Raw genomic sequence first — 20,884 nt, forward strand, 5'->3', positions numbered from 1 at the left:
CTTGCTGGAGTTCTTGAATTCAATTTTGTGGGTACAGTAGGTGGTCATAAAGAATAAATAATATGTTTGAATAGAGCCATCAGTTTGATTATATCTGTTTTCCCCCATTGAGGTAAATTAAAATCTGACCATGCTTATGTGCTTTGACTTTATCTCCAACAGTGAAAGAGTTCATTTGCAATACTTAAAAAACATACATTCCTTATATAGAGCAGTTGTCAAATATAATTGGTAGGCATGCCACTGTAGTTTTAATTAAGCAAATAATGTTCCAAATCTTTTTCTAGCCACAGAGGATTTTCTAGAAACACACATTGTACTTTGTTAGTAAAGAAAACGTACATTGTTTGATTTTACTTCTATAGGTATGATTGAATAGCTTTTACCTAAAACCGGTTTTTTAGAGGCAGTATTATCTAATATTCATCTAAGTTGACAGTAAACATCTGTTCTACCTTTAAAACAGTATTATTGTTTTCAAATGAAAAGGAAGATTTTTGGTTTTATACTCCCTGCTTTTTAAAGCCTCATTTTCTGACATCTCAGAAATAATTTTCTACTAGAGACTATGGGGTGAGTATAAAAAGAAATCCTAAACAAGTATAATAATTTAAAAATTATTTTCATTTGCCAAGGAGCCTGAAGAGTCCAAGGCTAAAAACAACTTAGAATGTGATTAGATTTGAATGATGTGGGACTGAAATCTTTTTTCTTCAGTTTTTATTTATTTATTTATTTATTTATTCGAAGAAGGCAGAGGAGAGGGAGAGACTCTCAAGCAGACTCCCTGCTGAGTGTGTAACCCAGTGCAGGGCAGTCTCACTACCCTGAGATAATGACCTGAGCTAAAAGCAAGTCACTCCTGACTTGAGATGACTGAGTCACCCAGGCATCCCTGAAACAGTAATTTTCTAATTACTAATTCAAAATCATTGTGTTTTTTGGACGGAAGGATCTTACTAGAATACTGAAGTTCAGCTTACTTTATCCTATCCTAAAATTAAGTCCACTCAGGCAGCCTAACCGTCCTTATTGAGCTTGCAAATAAATTTTATTCTTCTGATGATTTTTTCTAGGTATTTGTTATGCATAAAGAAATGAACCTCCAATTTTTAAATTGCTATTTTTATAAAATAAGCTAAATATAAATTTATTATTTATTTATTATAAATTCTAGTATAATTAAAATAGTGTTTTATTGGTTTCAGGTCTATAATAGAGTGATTTAACAATTCCTTGTATTCCTCAGTACTTACTATAAGTGTACTCTTGATCCCCTTCACCTATTCCACCATTACCTCTGCCCACCTCCCCTCTGGTAACCATCTGTTTGTTCCCTATAATTAAAAAGTCTGTTTTTTTGTTTTGTCTCCCCCCGTTTGTTTGTTTTGTTTCTTAAATTTCATATATGAGTGAAATGATAAGGTATTTGCCTCTCTCCAATGGGCTTATTTTGCTTGGGATTATACTCTCCAGCTCCGTCCATGTTTTTGCAAATGACAAGATTCAATCTTTTTTTATGGCTGTGTAGTGTCCACATTATATGTGTGTATGTGTACACACCATTCTTTATCCAGTCCTATATTGATGGACACTTGGGCTGCTTCCATAATTTGGGTCTAGTAAATAATGCTGCTGTAAACGTAGGGGTGCATACATCCTTTCAATTTAGTATTTTTGTATTCTTTGGGTAAATAGTCAATAGTACAGTTACTAGATCCAATGGTAATCCTATCTTTAATTTTTTAAGGAGCCTCCTTAGTGTTCTGCAGAGTGGCTGCACCAGTTTGCATTCCCACCAACAGTGCAAAGAAGGTTCCTTTTTCTCCACATCCTCATCAGTGCTTTTTTGTTGTGTTTTTGATTTTGGCTCTTCTGACAGGTATCAAGTGATATCTCAATGTGGTTTTGCTTTGCATTTCCCAGATGATTAATGATGTTAAAAGAGCAAATGTTTTCATTTTTAGTTCAATAAAGGAATTTCATGAATTTAATATGTCTAAATTTGATCTTTCAAAATAAAGATAGGAAGGCATTCTTTATAAAGTGGGGCACCTGGGTAGCTCAGTCAGTTAAGCATCTGCCTTCGGCTCAAGTCATGATCTCACAGTCCTGGGATTGAGCCCCAAGTTGGGCTCCCCACTCAAAGGGGAGATTTCTTCCTCCTCTACCTTTCTCTCTGTCCCTCCCCCTACTTGTGCTCTCTCTCTCCTCTCTCTCAAATAAATTAAATCTTAGAAAAAATAAAAATTGAAAAGGACTAAAACAGAGATCAGGAGCAGGCACTGTGGAATATTCTGGGGTAGGTTTTTCATTAAATAGTTTATGCACACTGGCAGAGTTGAGATGAGACACAATCCACAGGGTCTTGTGAAAAATGCAGAAGCTGAGGAGCATAGCCTCTGGGATTGAGACAGGCAAGTTTAAGGCTGTGTAGAAAAAGGGGCCCACAGGCCTTCTACTTTATTAAAAAATCTCTAATCAGAGTGCACGGATCTAGATGTAGTCATTCAAACCTCTTGGTTTAGGTAGAATTTAACGTTAACACAAAATTGAAATATATCAGCTTAAGGTATGACATTGAGAACCTGTTGCATTTATTATATGATCATCAAAACAGTCAATATTTGGTGTAAAAAAATGCATTTCTCTTGCAGACAAAAAAGTGACAGCTATCTCTGTGCACGCACAATACTTAACACTTAATATACATTCTTGCACTTAATGTTTATGACAATCTTGTGAAGTTCCATTTTACACATTAAGAAATGAGGGCCTTGATGGAATTAAGGAGTTTGTTCTGGTTCGTATAGGTAACTGAGAAGTGGCAGAGCTGGGATTTGTAGGATTTTTTTTTTTTTTTTAATTGGGGGCAGGATGAAGAGGGGTAGATGGAGAAGGAGAGAGAGAAACTTAAGCAGACTCCATGCCTAGCATGGAACCAGACACCAGGCTTGATCCCACAACCCTGAGATTATGAAATGAGCCAAAATGAAGAGTTGGACTCTTGACTGAGCCACCCAGGTGCCCGTGTAGGATTCTTAGTAAATACTATATTTTCATTATTTCTATTTTAAAACTTCTTTGATGCGATGTGTTTCATTAATATCCATTTTGGTTTCTACCTATTTTGATGATACTGTGGAAAGCATCTCAGTTTTTCTACATTTTTGTTTGTTTTTTATGTTTTCTCTCCAGTGAGTGTTGAGAAAATGTAAGGTAGGAAAAAATTAATACCCTTGCTCACTTCCCAATACTCCTCCTCATTGTATTTCAGCTCTGTATCTTATTAATTTGGGCTAAGATGACTATTTGCTCTATTCCTGGCTATTTTGTATTATATCTCTGAGTATCTGGACTTAAAAGTGGCCAAATTCTTTCTCTCCTTAATTCAGCTGATGTGCACAGACACACATTTTTGAAAGGAAATTTTTAAGAACAAACTAAGGGAAAATGGTTCACAACAAAGTAATAGTGGAATATACAAAACATGAAAATGTATTTTATAATAAATACTATCTGTGATTAATTAAAGGTTAAACAGACTTACCTTTACAGTCCTACATATCCTGCCAGAACTGTGAAGAAAATAGTATTTTCTAAGTCATTGCATTTTTTTTTAATTTTTTTATTTTTTATAAACATATATTTTTATCCCCCGGGGTACAGGTCTATGAATTGCCAGGTTTACACACTTCACAGCACTCACCAAAGCACACACCCTCCCCAATGTCCATAACCTCCCCTCTTCTCCCAACCTCCCTCCCCCCAGCAACCCTCAGTTTGTTTTGTGAGATTAAGAGTCACTTATGGTTTGTCTCCCTCCCAATCCCATCTTGTTTCATTTATTCTTCTCCTACCCCCTTAACCCTCCATGTTGCATCACCACTTCCTCATATCAGGGAGATCATATGATAGTTGTCTTTCTCCGCTTGACTTATTTCGCTAAGCATGATACCCTCTAGTTCCCTCCATGTTGTCACAAAAGGCAAGATTTCATTTCTTTTAATGGCTGCATAGTACTCCATTGTGTATATATACCACATTTTCCTATCAAAGTACCATCCATCTTTTTCAAAGAAATGGAACAAATAATCCTAAAATTTATATGGAACCAGAAAAGACCTCAAATAGCCAAAGGAATATTGAAAAAGAAAGCCAAAGTTGGTGGCATCACAATTCCAGACTTCAAGCTCTGTTACAAAGCTGTCATCATCAAGACAGCATGGTACTGGCACAAAAACAGACACATAGATCAATGGAACAGAATAGTAAGTCATTGCTTTTCATTGTAATCTGTAGTCACTAGCAGGAAAAGGAAGGAAAATTTATCTCCTGTCCTTTAAATAAATAAAAATTCCCTGAGATATGATATTTAATTTCTTCCTGATTGGGTACAGTGGAAAGAACATGGGTTCTGGCCTCACAAATTTTGCTTCAGATCTTGGCAGTCACTAAAAATAGTCTTCATCAGATCTGGTGCACATTAAATGTTCATTTCTTTTCCCTCCTATTTTTGGAAAGGGACAGAGAATGTTATGTAAAATACGCTTTGGAATCATAAATCCTTGCTCCTTCCCAAGTGGACATGGATAAGCTATTTGTAACTTCCGAACCCCAACCTTATTTTCTGTGATAAAGGTAATGAAACTGAGATGGTATGAGACATATAACTAATGTATGTAAAATGTCACATAATGCCTGACAATTGTTTTTCCCAAACTTTGTATATTTTATGATTTAAATATCTTTTTGTAGATTTTATATGTAAAATGAGTATCAGATACCCAATAAAACAAAACAAATTCTTCAAAATGAACCCACTTTAAAAATATAACCTACTTTTTAACCTTGAAGTATAATAAAATTGGTATGCTTTAATTTATATGAGTAGTATGCCACAGGAGTGAGCCTGGGCCTTGTTTAGTATTTTAATAATAAAATCAAAGAATGTTACTGATGGGCAGGCACTTCTCCTCTTTGGTTAAATGAGTACTTGTCTATATTAGAGAAGCTAAGTATCTTTCCCTAAGCTGTAAAACTACTCGGCAAAAAGAGGCACTAGAACCTAGATCTCAGTTTAATTCATGAAATATTTATGGATATTGGACTGTGGCAAACCAAGCACTGTGCTAGACCCTGGGGAAGTTATCCTAATTCTCAGAGAGCTTATAGACACTTGAAAGCAGATAAACATTAAATTTAACAAGGTAAGTGCGGTGACATAGGTGTGCGTAGGATGCTGCGGAGCATAAAGGAAGGGTCACTGTTTGTGGGGAAGTCAAGAAGTTTCCTTGAAGACTTAAAGTCTGAGTATATTCTGAAGGATTAATAATTAATTAAAAGAGTTGGGCGGGGGAAATAATTAGAAGAGTTAATGCCTTATTAAAAAGAATCTGTTCATGTTCAGTTTCCTCCCTTTCAAATAATTACTTTTATTAATGACCCCAACAGTATTGTATCACCCTGTCTTCTAAGTTTCTTAATATCCTCACATCTACTCAGATTTTTTGTCACTTACCTCACCCAGTTTCCATAGTTATGCTTTATATTTTTTCATTTTTCTTTTAATTTGCATTTTGCCTGTTGATCTTTAACATTTTCTTTTTCCACGTCCAAACTTCCCTCCTTAAACAATTTAGATATACACCCCCTTATTAATAGTCATTCCATCACAAAAGCCTTTAATTCCATAGCCCTCACCTGTTTTAAACTTGGAAGAACCTAGTCCTTTCCTACACCCCTGCCAACCTCACCCCCTAACTGAATATTGCTGGAGAATGTCAAATGATCATTCTTATGGACTCCTCTGACTCTGAATTCTTGATCATAGATCTCAAATGGCAGGCAGTTATAGAGTCTTTGTTTTTTTTTTTTTTTTTTTTTTAAGATTTTATTTATTTATTTGACAGATAGAGATCACAAGTAGGCAAAGAGGCAGGCAGAGAGAGAGAGGAGGAAGCAGGCTCCCGGCTGAGCAGAGAGCTGGATGTGGGGCTCGATCCCAGGACCCTGGGATCATGACCTGAGCTGAAGGCAGAAGCTTTAACCCACTGAGCCACCCAGGCGCCCCTAGAGTCTTTGCCTTTTGACTCACAGTTAACTGAGCCAAGCATCTTACTTCTTAAATTGCTGAGTAAATAGAACCAGTCATTTGAGAGTACCTTTTTGTACCTTCAGATCTCCCAACATGTGTCTTCTTTTACTTGACCCCTCAATTTGTTCTTCTGTCATATTGGAAGTGTTACTGTTTCTACCAAAAGCTAGTTCCTTTCTCTCTGTATTGGATCTTGTCTCTTAACTATTCAAGGACTGTATATTTCTTAACTTAAATATCTCTGTTTCCTCACCTCCTATTATTATACCCTCAGCCTATACCTTAAACTTCTGTTTGTGCCATTCCAGAAACTACTCTTGTCAAGGCCATTAGTAACTTCTTTATTGTCAAATCCAAAAACTCTTCCTTCTTCTCATTTTAACCTCTCAGAGCATTCAATCCTGTTGACTACTTTCCTTTTCCAAAATATTTATTTTGGTATCCATGATGTCTGTTTCTCTTCTTACCTCATAATTTATATTTAATTCCTCTCCTGTTAATATCTAAATATTGGAATAGCAAAGGGCTCACAGTTCTGGATCGTTTTCTCATTTGCATGTATACTCTTTCCTTGGTTGATCTCATCTAGCCTCATAGCTCTAAAAACCATCAGTATAAAAGTAACATCTGAATCACTAAAACAGCTGGTTTTTCCCTTGGGCTCTAGGCCTATAGATCACATTATCTACATAATATCTCCACTTGCTTGGCCTTTTGCACTCTCCCATCTGTTCATCCCCTAGTCTTTGCCATCTCAAAAGATGGTACCATCAACTCATTTCCTTAAGCCAAAACCTGGGAATTCTCCTAAATTGTTAATTGCTCTCTTACCTTTGTACCTTCATATGTCTCATCAAAAACAAACCCATTGCCTCTGTTTCTCAATATATCTTTAAAGTTGTGTGCTTATCTTAACAGTTTCACATAACTGTCTTCTAAACTTTGAGGTGGCATGAGGAGATGGAAGTAGAAGTAGAAAAAGAGTAGGCAGTTTAATTACCTATGATGGAGTGACCATGCATGTTTGTTAAAAATGTGACGCATCACTGAGAACCCCGGTCATTCAACAACTATTTAAAGCTTACTATATATCACACACCTTCACATCTCCCAACATTTCTGCTTTATATGTATTTGAACTCGAAATCTGCTTTTTTGTTATATTGCAATTGTCACTATTTATTTTCTAACTTGGTCTTCCTGCTTCTATTCTTAACATAGATTCATTCTCCATGAATGATCACGAGCAGCATTTTTAAAACAATCCCATTACGCCTGTGCTTACAGTCTTCTACTGGCTTCCCAGCATATGTAAAATAAAATCCATACTTCCTATCAAGACTTCCAAAGCCTCAAAGGAAACATGGTCCGTCAATATCTGACTTAATCCTGTAATACCAAACTTACTACTAATTTCTATGTGTCTTCTCTGCTGTGTGTGTGTGTGGTTTTGGTTTTTTTTTTATCCCCAAGCTTTTAATGTTTGACTCTTTTTCATTCAGTCATTTAGTCCAAATGCCAGCCCTCAAAAAGGTGTTTTCATTCATAGCTTCTGATATACTAATAATCTATATCCTCTACCACTTACTTTGCCGCATCACCCTTTTTTGTTTTGCTTTGCACAGCAGTTACAACTGTTTACATTTATCTTGTTTGTTTCAGTGTCCTCTTTTCCCAATCTCCTCCAAAGTAGTAATTTCTGTTAGTGCTTGTACCGTGTCTGACATATCCATTGCTCTCTGCCTAATACCTTAGAATAGTGCCTGGTTTACATAGTAAGCTTTAAATAAATAATTGTTGAGTGCTTCAGTGGTGCAACTTTTTAACAAACATGCATGATTGTTTCATCATAGTAGTTTGATTACTGACTACATTTTTTTTTTCACTTCTCATTCCTGTTGTCATTTCCTAAGGGGTTAAAATGCTTGTACTCTGCTAGTCTGTTGGTTTTTAAAAGAACAACTCCTATTCCTAAAGAGAATTTGACCTAATACTTAAGGATGACCCAAGTCCTCTGGATTTGTGTACATCTTAATTATTAGTTCATTTTTACTACTTCATTCTAGTTTGGGTTTCTTTCACATTCCCTTTCACATTCTCCCATTTTCACACTGGGTTTCCTACCATTCAGTTATGAAGCAACTATGTAATTTTTTTGGTTTTTTTTTGTTTGTTTGTTGTTGTTGTTTTTATTAGTTTTAGTAATTTCTACACCTGAGATGGGGCTTGAGCTTATGACCCTGAGATCAAGAGTTGCATGCTTTTCTGACTAAGCCAGCCAGACACCCCACAGCTATTGTAACCTTTAAATAATTGTGTTAAAAGTCACGTTGAGTTATGTAGTTCCTGTTATCTGAGTATGTGAGTCGTCTCTAAAGGAAATTTTTAGAAATATACCTTATCCTGATTAGACCTTTTGGTCTGAAAATGAGAGTGGGTATAATTTGGTGATATATGTTCATACTCTTTAAAAGCAGGTTATCCAGTGCAGTATCAAGTAATAATACTCATGTTGCGAGAGCCCATTTACTTTCCCACAATTTCAGTTTATTTTTTAGGACAGTATACTAGAAGAACAATTACGAATGCATCTTCACTGTTGTTTGACGCTTTGTGACTTCTGGGAGCCAAACATTGCAATCGTCACCATTCTATGGGAATATTTTAGTAAGAACTTGGTAAGTCAATAGAGTATGAATTTTTTCCGGGAATTTGAAGAATTCGTATATATGTGAGGAATGTTTTTATGGTTTAATTAAGAATAGTTATTTGTAGAGCATTGACATAAGGGAATGGGCATTTGTGTCCTTTTCTCTTGAGAGAGAGTAAGCAAAGTAGCCAAAATTATACTAGAAAGATATTTTTTAAATTCTCATTTATTAACATTGTCTAACAATTACTGAGTGCTTGCAACACATTGAAAAGTTAATACTGTCCTGAATGAGACATAGTCTTGAGTTGCTTATAGGCTAGTGGGCAGATACCCATACATTATGGGGGGGAAAACTTCCATTACTGTGGAAGGCCAAAGCACAGAGTATTTGACCCAATGTATAAACTTGTGGAGACTTTGGGACGTTGTAATTTTTTAACTGAGGAGTGCATGGAATTTACAAGTAAGAAGAAAAAAGCATTCAGGTAAAAGGAACATTATTACGAACAAGTGTATGAACACATAAAAACATGATCTTTTCCTACCATGTCCAATAGTTCTGAATGATAGGTTTCAGATGACTATGGAGAGAACATATAGGAAAAGTTGGTACACAGGCTAGTCAGGGGCCAGATTATGTGCATGTTGAGTTTTGATTTATTCTGGAGACAAAGGATACCAAGGATGTGACATTTTAGGTATGTGTGTGAGAAAGTTTTTTCTGAAAATTGGTGCCAATTAGGAGTCCAGTATAAAAATACATGCTAATAATGCAGTGAATGATTAGAAAGGAGAGGCTAAATTAGGAAAATAAACATCTTACATGTAGATTTATAGAATTTAGTTACCTTTTATGTATTGGGAGAAGAGAAAGATTTTGGAATGTTCGGTTTCTAGGTAAACAGTGAACTCAAGATAGAAAAAGGAAATGAGAGATTTATAAGTAAATTACTAATTTAGGTTTATACATAATGGGGCTTATGAAAAATGAGAAAAATACCTTTTTTTGAAGCATGATTTCAGGCTGATTAGAGAAATGACCCATTCTAGGTCTGAGGTAACATGTATAATATGAGTCTATAGTGTCTCGTCATATCTGAAAGCAGGAAATATCAAAGTAAGCTGGAGTCCTGTCAAAAGGACACAGGAGCCGATTTGAGGGAGCTCCCATTGCCCTCATGCTGGGTAGATTTGAGCATAAGAAAGAATAATAAGAATAATGACTGCTGTGGATTAAAACCTATCAAATACATTTAAATCCTTGAGTGTATGACACATTTAGAAAAATTACTATTCTTTTTTTTTTTTTTTAAGATTTTATTTATTTATTTGTCAGAGAGAGAGTGAGCGAGAGCGAGCATAGGCAGACAGAGTGGAAGGCAGAGTCAGAGGGAGAAGCAGGCTCCCTGCGGAGCAAAGAGCCCGATGTGGGACTCGATCCCAGGACGCTGGGATCATGACCTGAGCCGAAGGCAGCTGCTTAACCAACTGAGCCACCCAGGCGTCCCGAAAAATTACTATTCTTAAAAAAAATGCTCATTATTCTGAAAATTGTAAATAAAAGATAAATATAAACTATAATTTAGAGTAACCAAATTTCTAAGGAGCTGAGAAGTAATGATAGAATTAGAACTATTTGTACACTGATGAACTAAGGTATCTGGGCAGTGATCATCAGTGACGGCTAAAACTGTTCAGTGAAAGTTTGGTGGGGATGACTCAGATGAATAGATCAGGTTGACAACACGCCCAGTCTTAACATTACAAAAGGAATGACACAACTTATGTCTCTCTTTCCTAAATTGGAAAAGGCAGTGCCCAGTAGCAGCAATGGAAGATTCTTATCAAAAAATTCCACTTGCGTGACTGTGATCAGTCCTCTAGATACAGCTACCAATTTACAGAAGAGAGAGGGGATAAAAGAATACATTACAAGACACTAGGGAGATATAAGCAGCTAAATCGAGATTGGAGAAAATTCTACACAATAAATGACCTGATGTAAAAATAAATTGTGTGACATAAATGCTGGGAAACTTCGAGAATAGAAGAGATGAAAGAATTCTTATTTACTCAGACTTGAAACTTTATTAATGTATTTATTTATTTGCTTTTAGAATAGTTCTTTCAGCATCTCTTGGCTTCCTTTGAAAGGCCTTACATATATCATTAAGTCACCCTTGTCAATGCTAGAAATGGTGAAGACCTGCTGTTGTGATAAACAAGATAATGACCTGTATAAATCCAGCAGTAGTTTCACCATTTTCCTTTGCATTTTGGCAAAAGTTGTTAAGAAAGCAATGAAGAACAATGGCCCTCATCCTTGGAAACAAATCAAAGGAAGGTATGCGCATGTCTTTCTTTGTCATGAATGTTCACTGTGGAGAAGCATTAGTTACTGTTGGTATTTTTTTAGTTAACTTGTGTTTGGAAGTCTTTGTGGTTTATACATTTAAAATGTATTTCTTAATGTATACAGGACAACAAAACATGTAGCCTTTGGATCCTGCCAATCTGTAATAGGAAGAAACTTAATATCTATAACTTGTAGAGGATTTGAATTTATTTATCTCATCTGTCCTGAAGATTGAAATCCCATATATTAAATTCAGGGCTACCAGAGAATGTTTTTCTTGCCAAAATTAATTATAATGTTATTCTATAACTTAATGCATAAAGTTCATTGAAAATTATAAAAGTAGAAAACATCTCCATATCATACATTGGCAGGTAATGGAGTTAACCTATAAAACTTGGTGTTCTTTGAGTCTAGCGGTCCCATAGGCTCTGCTCTCTATGAAAACTAACCAGAGGATAGTGGATGAAATAACTTGATTGTTCTCATTTGGGGAGTATGTAAAACAAACTTTTGGTCATATTCATCTTTTCCCTCTTTTTGGAGAGTTTTGCTTGTTAAGTGGGTATGAATTTTAATTATCTTCCCTTATTCTACTTCATTAGCCCTTTTCTACCTCTCTTTGTACCATTTGCTTATATGATTGATGGGAGCTCTTGCAGAAGAGTAAGAAAACTTTCATATTCTAGATAGGGACTTCTCTAAATGAAGTTCCTATTTGATTCCCATATACTGCTTGCAAGATTATAGTGATAACAGTAGGACTGTTTTTAGAGTATACTTTTCTTTTAATGGTAACTTCTTTGTTAAGCCTCTGAAAATTAGGTGGCTCAGATAGGTTTTTCTTTGGTTCTATGTGCCAGTTTGTTTTTTGTTTTCTTTTTAAAGATTTTATTTATTTATTTGACAGACAGAGATCACAAGTAGGCAGAGAGGCAGGCAGAGAGAGAGGAGGAAGTAGGCTCCCTGCTGAGCAGAGAGCCTGATGACATGGGGCTCTATTCCAGGACCCTGGGATCAGGACCTGAGCTGAAGGCAGAGGCTTTAACCCACTGAGCCACCCAGGTACCCCATGGTTTGTTTTTGAATCTTAAATCATTTTGTGAAAGACATGATATTCAGAACATTATCTAAAACAAATCACTGGAATGTTTACAGTAAAATTCTTTTTTTCTAATTCTGATCCTTTAATCGGTGAGAGAAAAGTATGTCACCTAGTAAATTATATTAAAACAGGAGATTTTTAAACGGTTAGTCTTGGACATTTAAACACTAACCATTTTGGGAGCGCCTGGGTGGCTCAGTGGGTTAAGCCTCTGCCTTCAGCTCAGGTCATGGTCTCAGGGTCCTGGGATCAAGCCCCGCATCGGGCTCTCTGCTCAGCTGGGAGCCTGCTTCCCCCTCTCTCTCTGCCAGCCTCTCTGCCTACTTATGATGTCTCTCTCTCTCTCTGTCAAATAAATAAATAAATAATCGTTTTAAAAAATAAAAATAAAAAAATAAACACTAACCATTTTTTCTTTATGGGTAGGTAAAAATATTTCCCAGCACTTTGAATTGTCTTAGATATAACTATAACAAGGGTAGGTCTTTGTGACGGGTAGAGGAAAAAAGAGTTTAAGGAAAATTGTATAAAATTGCCTTGTTAAGATTTCTTTAGAGCACATCAAATTGTACTGAAAGGAGCATTTTATTTGTCAATAAAAATTTAAAAAGAAAGGTGATTAAGAGTCTAAAATAAAAGGATAAGCCATGTACTATATAAAAAGAACATTTCTACTGTCCTGTGGGGAAGACCACTCAATCCTTTGATTTAATCAAATGTGGTTGCTGCATCACTGAGAAATTTAGAGCTATGGGCATTCTGTGAGTCTGTTTTCAAAGTAGAAAAAGTGACATGGCAGCAGCATAATGAAGAATAAGCTAAATTAAAGTAATGAAACTGTCATGAGTATAGAATGAAATGTTATTCTAAATGATTGATACTGATGAATGAAAGTTTTATACAAGGAATTTTTTTATGTTTTGCAGAATATATTCTAAATTCCATCAAAAAAGAATGGAAGAACTGACAGAAGTTGGTCTTCAGAACTTCTTCAACCTTTTTCTACTGTTAGCAGCTGTTGCAGAGGTGGAAGATGTAGCAAGTCATGTTTTAGACCTCCTAAATTTCCTTAAGCCTTCCTCTGTAACATCTTCCATCATTTGGAAGGGTCAAGTGGCATTCCTCTTGATGTATACCCAGAAAAATCTGGACATTGGTGTTTTGGCTGAGAAATTTTCAGGTGCTTTCCGAGAGAAGGCGAAGGAATTCTTGGTATCTAAGAATGATGAAATGGGACAAAGAAAGACTCTCTGGATACTTCTCTCCATCTATATTGATGGTGTTCAAGAAGTGTTTGAGACTAGCCATTGCTTGTATCCGTCACATGAAAAACTGCTTAATGATGGATTTAGTATGCTTCTGAGAGCTTGTCAAGAATCTGAACTTAGGACAGTACTGAGCTTTCTACAAGCTGTTCTGGCCAGAATCAGGTATGTTTTCAATAATATACTAATTCATTGATTTATTTTATGTCATCCCTTATGTTAATTCTACCTTAAAATTTTCCTTTTGACATACTCATGAAATCCAAATGAAGAGAGAGGAGTTGGTTTTACTGCTACAATTGCATAAATCAGTACTTGTCAAACTATTCCTTTGAACAGTAGTTCTTTAAAAAGAAAGCTCATGTGCAAACATATACACCTAAATGCAGAGCACCTCCAGTGCAGTCCCACAACAACGCTTCTTTACCCTGCCTTCCCTTCCTACCTCTCCTAAGAGAGTATTATTACCCAGAGGAATGTTTCAGATATTCTAACCAAGACCATGAGCTCAAACCTGAGGTGGCTTCTACTGAAACATGCATTTTGGACTCATAAGGAGATTATGACCACATTGTGCCATTTATAAAAAAAAAAAAAAGGTAAATTTCTCTAAATTATTTTGCTGCAGAGCTGTAGCCTCAACTGCTTAAAATACATTCAGCTGAAACTATTCTGAGACGAAAATAAGACTGTTGTATTTATAACACCAGTCACCCATATAAAACTTAATGTTTTCAGAGCCACTTAAGATGGATATACCCAGACCCAAATAATAATGGGAAAGAATAGTAGTTATGATATTCATTGCTTTTAAGGCCCTTTTCCCATATGTTTTATCTTGGGAGTACATGTTCTTAAGAAGTTAGGTATTACCACTCAGTGTAGTTAGTCCCTATCTCTGAAAAGTTGTGTAAAAATTATGTGTGAAAATACGATTTTTTTGAAACCATGTCTAAAGTTAAGGAAGAGATTGTTTCCCTCTTTGTAATACCACTTTACAAAAAGTAGTATCTGGTTATCAAAGGTAATTAAGTTGACAAATTTTTTAAGTTTGGAGAATTTATTCATTACTAATCTTAATAATTTACTTAGTTTGCTTTTTGTTGGACTGTGCATTCATACTGATTAATCCGTAGGTTTTCATTTTTCATTAGGTATTTTGTCATTTTTAGTATTTGCCTGCTCCCATCAGTTTAAGTTCTAAAGGTTTAGCCAAAAAAATAAATAAAATAAAATATTTTAAAATAATATAAAAAGTAAAGGTTTAGCCAAAGTTCTTGATCAGATAATCATCCCTTTATCCCCCAGAGTGAGGCATATAAAAGCAAGAATTTTAAAGCTCTGAAATTTTGAGATAGATGGATAGATACATAAGTAAATGAATAACCAACAGCATTAGAAGACACTTCTACAAATTATGGATCTTTTCTGTGAACCACATTTGTTTTTAGTCTAGTAGATTTTATTAACAGATACTATACTTTCCCAAGTATTCATTTTGTTAAATTTTTAAATAAATGTTAATAGTATTTCTCCATGTTTCTTGGGCAAAATTAGAAATTTCTATATTCTGGGACCACTTTTTTTTGTTTATTTATATTTATCTGAATATACAGAATATAAGAAGGAAGGAGGGACCTGGTGTACACCATGCATATTATGGAGCTATAGCCCCTAAGATTTTTGGGTAGAGGGGTAGAAACTGAAGCCGGGAGTGTGGGCATCCTGGAAAGAGGCAGTCATGGAAACCAAGGGGGAGAATCAATATATTTTTCTGCCTATTACACTGAAAATGCACATTTCCTTTTAAACACCTTTATGATTTTATTGCTTTTTACCTAGGGTTTTGTTTGTTTTGTTTTGTTTTTTAAAAACAAGGATTCATATCCTACAAACACTATTGTAATTTTTGAGTGAGAAGTTATGGGGAATCTTTTTTGGTTGTTAATTTTTTTTTTTTTAATTCCAAGTGCTATATATTTTCATCATTAAAAAATGTAAATAAGGTATAAGGTGACAAGTAAAAGTTTCTTTTCCCCACCTTTACTTCTTTATTCTCTAGTTTGGTTGTTCGCAACAAGAGGTGAGTTTCTCACCCAGGGGACATTTGGCACTGTATGGGGAACTTTTTGATTGTAATAGCTTGGTCAGGCACTGCTACTGGCAACTGCTGCTAAACATCTTACAAAGCAAAGGGTACCTTCGCCACAAAGAATTATCTGGTCCAACCTCTGAAGTTGAAAACACTGCTTTAGGGGCATGTGGGTGGCTCAGTCAAGCATCTTGCTCATGACTTTGGCTAGGGTCATGATCTCCTCGGTCAAGCCTGGGTCCACACTGGTGCTCAGCAGGGAGTTCATTTGAGAGTCTCTCTCTCCTTCTCCCCCAATCCCCATGCATGTGTGGCTGTGTGTGTGTGTTTGTGTGCACACGCACACATGTGCGCACGCACTCAAAAATAAATAAATCTTAAAAAAGAAAAAGAAAAAGAAAACATTGCTTTAGTTTTAGTCCAGAGAAGTATAGTGGTTTCTCATAGGATCTTCCAGATTTTTTCACGTAATATTTCCTAGATAGCTTTGTATGTTAGTATATGGAAACCTACCTAACTCCTTTTAATAGCTACTTAAATGTTTCATTATGTGGTTGTACCAAACTTTATTTAACCCATACCCTAATAATGGGAAGTTATATTATTTACCAATTTGTTCTTGTAAACGTAGATCTATTTAACATCCTCATATGTGCCTTCCCTGTGTACTTGTGGAAGTATATCTTTAGATTAATTCCTAAAAATGAATTGGTGTATGGGCATTTAAATGTGGATAGATATTACCAGATTTCCTACCAAAAAATAATTTTTGCGCCAGTGTTTACTCTTCCTAATAATTAGGAGAAAGCCTCTGTGTGAAATGGAGCATATTTAGAAAATACTCATTCTCAGATAAGAAATTAAACATAGAAATTTGTTAAAAATGCTCATGGAAACGTGGTAATAAAAGAATAGAACTTATTTTGAGGCTTTAAAATTGGAAATCAAAGTAATAAAAGAAGAATTTCTTTTTCTTTTTTTGTACATTTACTAACTTCTTTTTGTCCTTAAGCTCCTACCTAAAACTATTTTGCTCATTCTTCAAAAATGATAACTAGAAACATGAGAATAACTCTTGTATCCTTTTTTTTAACTCTTGTATTCTTAAAAGATGTACAATTTACAAAGACTATCTCATTTATTTCTTTGCCAACCTTGTCATCCCTGTTTAGAGATGAAGAAATGGAAACATGGAGACTTTTTGTGATTTACTGAAGTAAATTTCAGTATCACCACTCAGACCCTACCCGACCATTGCTACCTTCCTACACTATCTTTGTAATAGTTTGCAAATAACTCAGCAGAAACTAACCATACACTGTGTCTTTTATAAATCAACAGGCAATTAAATAAATGACACCTGCAAACTATTATCCTAAAAGTGTTACCACTATTCATATATACTTCTGTGTGCTTTTACCCTTTATTTTTGCTAATTTAAAAAAGGGTAGTTGCTTTCTAGTTACTTTTTATTTATTTTACAAGTTAATGTATTTTTAACTAAGTCATCAGTTGGAAAAAATGAATCACAAAGAGGTGTGGAGACATGTAAATTGTGTTTTATTTACACCAGTTTATCTTCGATCTGTTATCAGCATCCTTTCAGCCATCTAAATTTCACTTCTTAAAATAAAAATAAATTTTTGTTCTTTAAATTCAATTTAGTAAAATCCTTCAGCATTAAAGCCAAAGCCGTTTCAGAATTTTGGAAAAATTCTGCTTGCAAGTATCTTGTAAAGTATGAGGCATCTTTGTTAATCATGGGCATCACTAATTTCTAATGAAGAGAAATACAAAAGTAGGAATCAAGAGGACATATTAAAGATTGTCAGTTACATAAGGTGAAAGCAAGTTTACATTTATATGAGAAGTTTCTTTTAACTAGATTTCGTATGGGTTTGTAGTTTGCTGTCATCTGGAGCAGGGGTAAGGAGTGTGTTATTGATCTGTAGGGCTAAGTTATGGGGAAAAAACACTGAAGTTCTGATAACATTTACTTGCACAAATGTTTAGTTTTAGTTTTGTTTTATGCTGCTCAGCTATAATTAAAAATAGTTGCTATAAGTGAATGTCTAATCATATATCATTTCTGTTGCCATAATTATAGAGCATTTTAAACAGAAGTATGAGAAGTATGAATCAGAATGGTGCAGTAGTGTGGGAGGTCTTCATTAATGATGTCCTCGTGTAGGCACTGCCATCTTTTACATACCTGAAGCTTGCCTAGTAATTTACACACAGTTCTTCAATAAAACTGATTACAATATAGAATAAGAGGGACTGGGACTTGGCTGGTTTTGTTTTATTTCATCAGACTTGGGGCTTCCAAGGCAGATACTGTCAAGACAAACTGGCTGTTGGTTTGGGATCTTTTGGGGAAGAACCCCAGAGATCATTCAGGATTGTTACCTTTAAAAAAAAAAAGAAGGAAGGAAAGCAGAGAGGAGAAACACAAGAAAAAGTCCTTTAGATATTTGATCATAGAGAGGTGTTCCTAATTTCTTAACCCCAAATCTGAAACTTCTTTGAGGATCTTTTCATAGGAGCCTCTAGGTATGCTATAAAATTAGTATTACTTTTATAATACTATTAAAAAGTTCAAAAATGTTTTGGATAGTTGATAAAGACTAAAGCATAGGCTTCCCCACTCCCTCTTTTAAGAACAAAGCTAAATTCTTCGAATTTTGGTTTAGATAAGGAAGATGGGTTACATAGATTGGTGATATCTATTCCTGGCTGCATCCCTGACAAGAAAAAGAATGAAATACTTTACCTTAGCAATCTCTTCTGTTTTCAAACTCAGGTGGGAATAAGGTACCAGTCCTTGCATAAATGTGTGTGTAAGATGTGTGCATGTGTATGTTGAGATGGATAATAGTTTTATAACTGTATGACAGAGAAATTATAGGTAGGAAGGAACTAAGATCACTGATTAAAGGGAGAAGCAGCTCCCTCTAGGCTGTTAAGAAATAATAACTTCATATGCCACTTTCTGCTAACTGGAGCTGATGGCTCACCAGAGCATTCTTTATTGCTGATTAAGTAGCATTATGAAAATACTGACTTGGTTATGTTAACTAAATGCCTCTGTGTTTAAAACTTCGAATGTCAAACAGTTTTAGCAGTCATCTTTAACATTTCATATTACCTTTCCGGAATCACATTTCTAGTTCTCACTTGCTGTTATTTGAGGTTAATATAAAAATGGCAGCTTTCATTTGTGGAGTTAGGTGTAGCCAAAAGCTTTTCTTTAATTATATCCATTCATGCTGCTATAGTTAAGGGTCTGTCAGCATTTCCATTATAAGCCTCCATTTTCAGGTTTTTATAACACAGCTATGAAAATTAGCTCTGGGCAAGAACTTGACATACAAGGCCTCATGAGATTCTGCCTCCTCCCATCCCCCTTTTTCATTTTTACTGAAGTAAGGGTGAGTGATTTCAAAATGCCTTTTGGCATCTGCAAATATCATTTGGAGTTTAAAAAGAAACAATAAATTTTCAGGCTTTGTACCTGTTTGTTCTACCACTTAACGGAGGTTGTGGACTTGTGAATTTAAGCCAAATGGATATTGATCAACTGACATCCTATTTTGTATTAAACAAGGAGCCGGTTTCAAAAGAACTCTAAAAGGCAGTTGAAAACTTGCCTAAAATGTTAAATATTGAGACTGTGAAATAACTCAGAAGGAATGATTGGCTTCTTTTTGATATTCTATGTGCTGAAGCACAACTCCTTAAAAGATTAAGATTATTTTTTCCTGGCTTCAAAATACATTTTGAAAATACATGTATTTTTAAATGTTTTCTCTTTTCCAATGAAGAGTTTTAAATTTTAAATTTTTAAAGAGTTTTAAAATTTAAAGTTTAAAATTTTAAATGTCTACTCTTTTCCAATGAAGAGTTCATCCTCTTATTATGTATCAGTTTTGACATTTGGGATGGGGATGTGTATGGTCATGCACATGCACAGAACTGTGTTTATTATTCCCCACAAATATTCTTCTTGCTGAATTGTTCTAGTTACCTTAACTTCTATTAGTGTGGTTATCATTTAGACTAAAGAAAAAAAAATTTTTTTTTTAAAGATTTTGTTTATTTATTTGACAGACAGAGATCACAAGTAGACAGAGAACCAGGCAGAGAGAGGGGAAGGGAAGCAGACTCCCTGCTGAGCAGAGAGCCTGATGCGGGGCTCGATTCCAGGACACTGGGATCATGACCTGCGCAGAAGGAGAGGCTTTTACCCACTGAGCCACCCAGGCGCCCCTAAAGAAAAATTTTTTTAAATCTTCAGTGAGACAATTGAGGGTTTTCTATGTAGAGAAGGAGGTAGTATGAGAGGAAATGCTCTTGTGAGGGACTGCTGTATGCCAAAAACTTTACATGATTTTTCAGGAAAAATAGAAAGGATGCTTTTGACAACATGTAAGCCTCTCCCTCCTTTTGTGATGGGGTGTTCTGTTAGTATGAATGGGTTACAGCTTGTATGTATGATTTGATGTGATTTGATTTGTTGTAAATTTTTGGCAGTGTTCTAATAATTTGGGAGAGGGTACACATGAGTATGTTTCCTAGAAAGCTGTATTTCCAGGTTTTATTTGAGAAAATAGTCCTATTCCTCACTAAAAGTGATCCATCTACCAGTTTTGGTTGCTTCGGAGAAAGCATAAGCATCTCTAAGGGAAATTAGTATAAGTCTTAATATTTTGAGAATATATAAAATGTTGAAGATTTCTATTATTAAATTTTTATTTCTCTTTCAACTGAGATTTTACATGTATACTTGAATTATTATTTTGACCTTATTTGCTGTTTAATAGGCTTGAATTTTCCATATTAAATATTTTATAAGTTCATGCAGTTATATAAGCTCCTTTATTAACTTGGAAATGTTTGTGCACTTTTTTTGTATTTTTCTAAAACTTAGGTTGTCTACTTAATTTTTCATATGTAGGAATTAATGTTTGGGTCATTTAGTTTCCAACTAGCTCTGTTACATACACATGAATTCTCCTTACATAAGTATAAAATAACTTTTAAAAGATATTTCAAGGGAAAACTTATGTGCCCAGATCTCAGCTTTATTGATAGAATGAGGGTAATAACATGTACATTACTAGGTTTTTTTGAGGATTAACTGCAATAATGTATATAAAATTATTGGCACAGTGCCTGGCATATCAGTAAATGTTCAATAAGTGTTAGAAGTTGCTATTATTGTCATTACTGTTATTTTCAAAAGAACCCATAATAATTTCTTTGTGCTACACCTAAAGCCTGGCAACCTCAATAGACGTGTGTGTGTGTGCACGT

The 20,884-nt window shown here is 35.0% G+C and overlaps 1 protein-coding gene across 2 annotated transcripts in view; it reads left to right on the top strand.

Moving 5' to 3' along the window:
• The window catches only part of MMS22L (MMS22 like, DNA repair protein), a 130,045-nt gene that overhangs the window by 32,399 nt on the left and 76,762 nt on the right, over positions 1-20,884 (top strand). For both annotated transcript variants that reach the window (XM_082731892.1, XM_082731891.1), the window contains exons 12-14: positions 8,656-8,775; positions 10,868-11,094; positions 13,138-13,641. In XM_082731892.1, coding sequence (XP_082588018.1) covers positions 8,656-8,775; positions 10,868-11,094; positions 13,138-13,641 — 851 coding nt within the window. The remainder of the gene's footprint in view (positions 1-8,655; positions 8,776-10,867; positions 11,095-13,137; positions 13,642-20,884) is intronic.

This window comes from Mustela nivalis, assembly GCF_964662115.1.
Source record: "Mustela nivalis genome assembly, chromosome: 5".
In the NCBI taxonomy this organism is placed as follows: domain Eukaryota; kingdom Metazoa; phylum Chordata; class Mammalia; order Carnivora; family Mustelidae; genus Mustela; species Mustela nivalis.